Here is a 7,309-nt window from a genome sequence, read left to right on the forward strand (position 1 = left end):
CAAAAACTTTATCATGCTAAGAAAGACTTCCCAAAATATCTAAATGAGGAAAAGCCACATAATTATGAATTTGCAAACACAATGTGATAGAAAATAATATTTCAATATATGGTGAGCATTTTTTTTATATACAGTGATTTTTTTCAATGGTGAACTTTTTACTAATACACAGTAAACATTTTCTCAAATAAATACAACAAATTATGTAATATTTCCTGCACTTTTAAAAGGTTTTATTTAGACCCTTCAAAAAAATTGTAGAAAAGGACTAGAAAACGGAAGACAAAAATGCAAAGGAAACCTGTGTAAACTGAATGCACTAGAACGGGTCGGCCTATTAACGACTTGCCTCAGGCGTCGTCTACAAGTGTCCAATAAGAGAACTCTTTTTTGAAATTTTGAAATAGGCTTTCGTCCCATTTTATATAAAGCAACAACCCGGACCTTGTTAAGTCGTTAGGCAGAATGAATTGATTCTCATATTCCAGCATAGCACATGCACAACATATAAGATTCGGCTCCGGATTTTATCGGAGACTCTTTGTAATTAATGTTGCTTGATCAATAAAATGCAGATGTTCTAATATATGGTGCGTACGGGAGGGAATGAACTGCCAATGAAGCAAAGAATACCAGCTATGCAGTGCAGCATGCATATATGCTCCATGCACGCGCATACATTCCATCCAGATGGTCTCTGATGGATGGTGCTATCTTCTTTTCACTTTACTTAAAGTGACAAAAAGCAGCAGAAAGAAAAATAATTTAAGGCATGGTCGTTGGAAGGAAGGAAGCATTTGCTACCACCGGCACGTATAGCATCACAACTTATGCCGGCCGCCGGTGCAAGAGCTGAGCCCCATATAGATAGATCAGAGGGACGCCGGTTAGGTCGCCTGCTAGCTCCGGCGACATGGCACTCAACTACATGGGCGCCGCGGCCATCAATGCGGTGGCGGCCCTGCTGTCCATCCCGGTGATCGCGGCCGGCATCTGGCTCTCCACGCAGGCCGACAACGCCTGCGTCCAGATCCTCCAGTGGCCGCTCATCGGCCTCGGTGTCGCCGTCCTCGCCGTCGGCCTGGCGGGCTTCATCGGCGCCTTCTGGCGCCTGCCCTGGCTCCTCCTCGCCTACATGGTTCTCATGCTCCTCCTCGTCGCCGCGCTCGCCTGCGTTGCCGTCTTCGTCTTCGTCGCCACCGCCGGCACCTCCGGTCGGCCCGTGCCCAGCCGCGCCTTCCTTGAGTACGACCTCTCCGACTACTCCGGCTGGCTGCGCCGCCGCGTCGCGGATGAGCCGGCGAGGTGGGACGAGATCAAGACGTGCCTCGCCGCCACCGCGCCCGTCTGCTCCGAGCTCAACCAGACGTACGCCGCGCCGCAGGACTTCTTCGCCGCCTGGCTCTCCCCGATGCAGTCCGGCTGCTGCAAGCCGCCGACGAGGTGCGGCTACACGTTCGTCAGCGCGACAAACTGGATCAGCCCGATCGACACCGCCGCCGACCCCGACTGCGCCGCCTGGAGCAACGACCAGGACCGGCTCTGCTACTCCTGCGACTCCTGCAAGGCCGGCCTGCTGCAGAACCTCCGCCGGGAGTGGCGACGCGCAGACGTCGTCCTCGCCGTCACCGTCGTCGCCCTCCTTGCAGTCTACGCCATGGGCTGCTACGCGTTCCGCACCGCCAGGACGGACGAGCTCTTCCGCCGCTACCGGCAGGGCTACACGTAATTTAATTTATATGGATCCAATGTTCACATTTCCTGAAAATTTACATACATTTATTTGTACTTCATCTGTTCCTTTATATAGAGGAGTGTTCGGAGTCCCTTCGCTCCCGACTCAGGCTGGTCATAATGGAGAGTATCATATAATAGTATCATGCATATGATACTATTGCATGATACTATCTCCATAATGCATAGTATCATAAACTAGTATCATAGATGACTTTATTTAAGCCCTGTTTGGAACCATAATAGATTATGATAATCTGGATTATAAAGATAGATTATATAATCTGGTTTATAAAAATAATCTAGGTGGCCATGTTTGGAGGCCAGATTATATAAACTATAATCTAGGTTTTACATTGCATAATGACCTGTCTGTCCTATGTTATTTTCTAAAAAGAGGAGAGTGGCGGTGGTAGGAATGTAATTATCTCTAATTTTACAAGGGTAAAGGGTCATTAGCAATCCATAATCTGATTTTAGCTGGTATAGAGTAGATTATGAGTTTTTAATAATCTATCAATCTAGTTTTTATAATCTACACCATAAGCTGTCCTGTTTGGAGACAGAATAGATTATAAAAACTGGATTATATAATCTGGATGGTTCCAAACAGGGCCTTATTAACATGCATCACACATAGTAGCATATCATTTAACATGCTATGGTATCTACCTATGTTACTCTAACCCTCTCTCTCTTCATTAACTATCTGCCACATCAGCATGTTTGATAGTCCCAAGTACATGATACTACCTAAGTTACTCGCAATATGGCCAGCCTCAGTTGGCGCGGAGTTGGCAGAGCTATAGGCTAAAATAATGGAGTTGGAAAATCTATGCTTCACATATTCTATAATTTTACAGAGCTGATGTATAGTCGAACATATCTTAATAAGTCCTTCCAGAGATTTTACTATGAACTACATACATATGTATTTAGACATACTTTGAATGTCATTTTATTTAGGATGTAGGAGTAGTTCATAGTAAAATCTTTAAAATATATATATTTAAATCCAAAGCGATTAAGATGCACCCAATGTGTATGAGGTTGTCCACCAGATTTATAGAAATGATACCAATCATGTTTCTGTTTCTGAGGGGTAAATGGTAGTACCAATTTAAAGCCAAGCAAATGCATCTTGCCGAAACCTAAAATGTGTGCCCGGTAATGTGGCGGACTACTTTGGGGAAATGGAATGGAAATATATAGAAGGGATTTCATTTCCTTGAGGGATTGCGCATGTGAAGTTAATTATTCGTCTCAATTTCATGTTTGATGTGTAATGGGAATTAGTAGTGGGAATTTTTGGTAAGGGGATCAAACCCCCCTCCCCCAGTGTCGCTCCTCGAGTGACTGAGCTCGACAAACCATAGCCGACGCCAACTTCCGTGGCGGGACTTCGCTTTACCAAGCAGGAAAGGTGGCGGTGGCAAGGTGCGCAACGACATGATGGCAGGCATCGACGGTGGATTGTGAGTGCCCGGTCCCGGCATGGAGGGCCTCACGATATTGGCTCCTGCTTCTGGCTGTCGGGGGCCAATAGCTCCAGTGCGACACGTTTGAGGCGAATTGAATTGAGTGCGACGTAGTTGAAGCAAAATAGCTCTCGTGCTACATTTCAGAAGCCCAAATAGCCAATTTCCACTCAGGCGATTAAAATGGTCGTCAACAGGAGTGAGGTTATGTTAAAGACACGTGGGTCCCACTTGGCAGTGCATCTAGTTACGGGCCTCACTTGGCAGTGCATCAGGTGAATATCGTTGCTCCCACCCCCTCCTCTTCGTTCTCGACAGTGAGCCGGCGACGGCGCCGAAGCTTTTGTTCTCGGTGACAGCAGCGGCGGAGCTTTTGTTATCGGCGACGGCGGCGGTTGTGGTTTGTGAATCTGGAACCCTTGTCCTGTTTCCCTCCGTGTCGAGTTAGATCTCACCACATCGCCTCTATTTCCCTCTGTTTTTGGGCGATTTGATCCAGATTTGGGTGGGGGGGGGGGGGGGGGGGGGAGGGGGGCTGACCGCGATGGAGCCGCCAGAGACAACCACATCGACTAGGTAATCCCTTAATGTGCATCCTTTCCAACCTATGCGATTTGTGCCCCGCCTGCTTCCGCTAGCTCACACTGTCTGCTATTGACAAACAGGGGCGATGGTGCTCGGACCTTCGAATTCACAGTCGAATTCCTTCCTTCTAAGGCGAAGCTAGGTGATGGTAGCGTGCGGGACATTGAGAGAGATACAATTGTGAAATGTGAGGTTGATTTTGCAGAGATAGACCTACAGAGCATGGAAGAGAAGGCCGTGTAGAATGTTGTGGAAAAAATTGGGGAGATCATTGTTTGGGGTCCAAAGCAAGAGGTAGCATTGTTCCGGTTTGATAACTGGAAATGAGAGTATGTGAGAATTGAGGATGGCGAAGAGATGGTTGATGAAATCGATTGATAAGATGTCTGGACAACCAAACAGACTATGTTTCATGCAGAGCTCGTTGATATGAAATCTGATTCTAAGGTTGGACATGTGCCCTCAAAGTTAGCTTCACAGATGGTAGATGATGATTGGGCTTCAGAGAGGCAGATAATGTCCATGTGTACGGGTGAAGTGACAATATTACCTGAGGAGGTTGATGCACAAGAGGGCTCTGATGGTGTTGCAATGGTTGTTTCTGTTGATTGGAATTCACTGAAATTAAATGACCCAACTGATTTAATCATTGCACCAATGGATGACACTGAGATGGCCAAAAAAGTTGGCATTCCAGTAGCTGGTGAAGATAAGGAGGACAATGGTGAATCTAGTATGCCTACTGATCCTAACAGAGATACATATGAATATGTGGATGGACAACTGATGGAAGATTATGCAGATGAGGTAGATGATGCACATGATGATGAGTTGGTAAATGTGCATGACAAGGAAAACCCTGTTACAGCAGTAGGGAAGTTGTTCCCAAACATGAATGAGTTTAGGATATGTTTCAAGTCTTATGCAGTCAAACATGAGTTTGATGCCAAGACTAAGTGGACTGATAAAAAGAAGTTTTATGCAAGATGCAGAGGTTTTGATGGAAGTGTCAAGCCTTGCAAGTGGTACATATCTGCTAGATGCCAACCTGATGGAAGTACCATTAGGGTCAATCAAATCCCACACAAACATACTTGTATTACAAGTTCACAGAGAGTATCAACCATGACATCACAACTTTGGATTGCAGAAAAGATCACTCCTATTTTAGCCAAGAAACCAAACACTAATGCAAAGAAACTTAAGGTAGACTTGTAAAAGTAGTATCCCATTAAGGTGAAATATAACAAAGTGTGGAAAGTAAAACAAAGGGTAATGAAACAATTATATGGTGACTGGGCAAACACTTTTAGTATGCTTTACAATTTCAAAGTTTTTTTTATGGTGGAGTAGAGGTCACCTGGCAGTGTTGTGGAGATAGATACTTAGGTAACAGAGGATCGTAGAGTCCTTTTCTCTAAGTTTTTTTATGGCTTTAAAGCCTTGCGTCGATGCCTTCAAGGCAGGGTGTCGTCCATATTTGAGCATAGACTCATCGTTTTTGACTATTAAGTGGAATGGTCAATTGACAGCTTGCAATGCTTCAGATGGACACAACCAGATGTTCCATGTTGCTATTGGCTTGTTTCAGTCAGAGACAGAGGTCTCATGGACATGGTTCATGATGCAATTGAAAAGATGGACATGACTAGTGTCACCTTTGGCAGTCCATACAGATGCATGCAAAGGGCTAGAAAACGCAGTCAAAAATGTTTTCCACCATTGTGAGCAGAGGGAGTGCTTCGGCCATATGTGGATGAATTTGATCAAAAAATTTAGAGGGGAAGAATTTGGTTGCATGTGGCCTTCAGAAAGATCTTACACTAAACAAACACATTCATATCATCTTGGTAAGATAATGATATCATGCCGTGAGTTTGGTCCATGGGTGAACACCTACCACTCTCTATTATGGTATAGGTCGGGATTTAACACTGCCATCAAGTGTGATCATATCAAAAACAAGTTTCCAGAAAGTTTTAACAACAAGGTGAAGCAGTTAAACAACTTGCTTGTGCATGACATGGTTGACCAATCCATGATCATGATCATGCGCTTGTGGGAATTGAGAAGAAGGATTGGTGATTGTTTAAAAGGGGATAAGCTTCCTGCAGTGGTACAACACATGGTCAACGGGAGAAGAAATCTTACACATTTATCTATTTAAAAATCTTCTCTGTGGGATGTTGAAGTTAGAGATACCAAAATTGGTAGAAGGCATGTTGTTAACACTGAAATGCATGATTGCACTTGTTTGGAGTCGCAACACACTGAAAAACCATGTGATCATGCCATACTTTTCTTGGCTTCCCGACCAAAGTTAAACATGCACCCATATTTGCACGGATATTACTCAGTAGCAATATTCAAGGCTGCATATGCAACTCCAATTCCAGCACTTACAGATCAGTCTCAATGGCTTGAAGTGGAAATTGAATTTTCTATGTGTCCTCCCCTAACAAAAATAAAGGCTGGGAGGCCAAAACAAAGTAGATTTAAGGCATGGTTCGAGAAAGGTGGGAGTATTAAAAAGGGGAAAGAAAAGAAGGATGCAAAGCCAAAAATGTCCAAAAAGGTAAGAAAAATATATGCAAGCTGTGCCAGGAACTTGGGCACGGAGTTGGATCTACCAAATGTTGTTACACTCCTGAAAGGTCAAAGTATGTGGGCTAATGTTTGCGATGTTTACTATTTGGATGAATTTTTCAATTTCTAACCAGTTGACATGCTTTATTTTTTTAGTAGGAAGCGTGCAGGTGATGACGAGATGATGTATATACTTCTCTCACCTCGTTGGTTACCGCAAGTGGAAGGTTGAGATGTAGTCAGCAACAAGTTTTTCCTTACACCGGAACTGTAAGGTTTATCGAACCAAGAGGACTCCTAGGATCAACAAGTAGGTGTCTCCTGTCCTGGTCAACAGAAGACGTGGACCTGCACACACAACAAATAACTTTGCTCCCAACGAGTACACAGAGGTTGTAAATCTCTCCGGCCTTGTAGTTTGCAAAGGATCAAAACACAAGCGGGAAGGTATACGTAATAGTGATTGCAACGGAAAAGTAAATGAAAGAGGTAAATGATGGAGGTGTAAACCATGATGATGATATGGACCGGAGTCACATGATGTTCACTGGTGATGTCTCTTTTCCAAAAGACGATAAACAACTATGCCTGGGTAAACAAATCACAGTTTGGCAATTGATATAATTATGAACACACCGCAATGCTAATTATGCTACTTGATAGTTAGAGGTTCAATAGTAATGGGCAGTACGCCAAGACAAGTAGACCGTTTATTCATCAGCATCTACTTACTAATCATCCACCTTGAGATATCTATCTAGAACATCTCGCCGGTATTAAGTTGCGAGTGTTGGGAACGTCGCATGGGAAACAAAAAAAATTCCTACGCGCACGAAGACCTATCATGGTGATGTCCATCTACGAGAGGGGATGTTCGATCTACGTACCCTTGTAGACCGCACATCAGAAGCGTTAGTGAACGCGGT

At 44.3% G+C, this 7,309-nt stretch overlaps 1 protein-coding gene across 1 annotated transcript; it reads left to right on the forward strand.

Moving 5' to 3' along the window:
- The first annotated feature begins 863 nt into the window (after window positions 1–863).
- LOC123446990 (protein TORNADO 2-like) lies at window positions 864–1,891 on the forward strand. Its single transcript, XM_045123539.1, has one exon. The coding sequence runs from the start codon at window positions 914–916 to the stop codon at window positions 1,727–1,729; it is 816 nt and encodes a 271-aa protein (XP_044979474.1). The 5' UTR covers window positions 864–913; the 3' UTR covers window positions 1,730–1,891.
- Window positions 1,892–7,309: the final 5,418 nt, after the last annotated feature.

The sequence above is a fragment of the Hordeum vulgare genome, chromosome 4H (genome assembly GCF_904849725.1).
Source record: "Hordeum vulgare subsp. vulgare chromosome 4H, MorexV3_pseudomolecules_assembly, whole genome shotgun sequence".
In the NCBI taxonomy this organism is placed as follows: Eukaryota; Viridiplantae; Streptophyta; class Magnoliopsida; order Poales; family Poaceae; genus Hordeum; species Hordeum vulgare.

Excerpts from the sequence above, each read along its gene's own strand:
- LOC123446990 (XM_045123539.1), top strand. The coding sequence starts at position 914 with ATGGCACTCAACTACATGGGCGCCGCGGCCATCAATGCGGTGGCGGCC.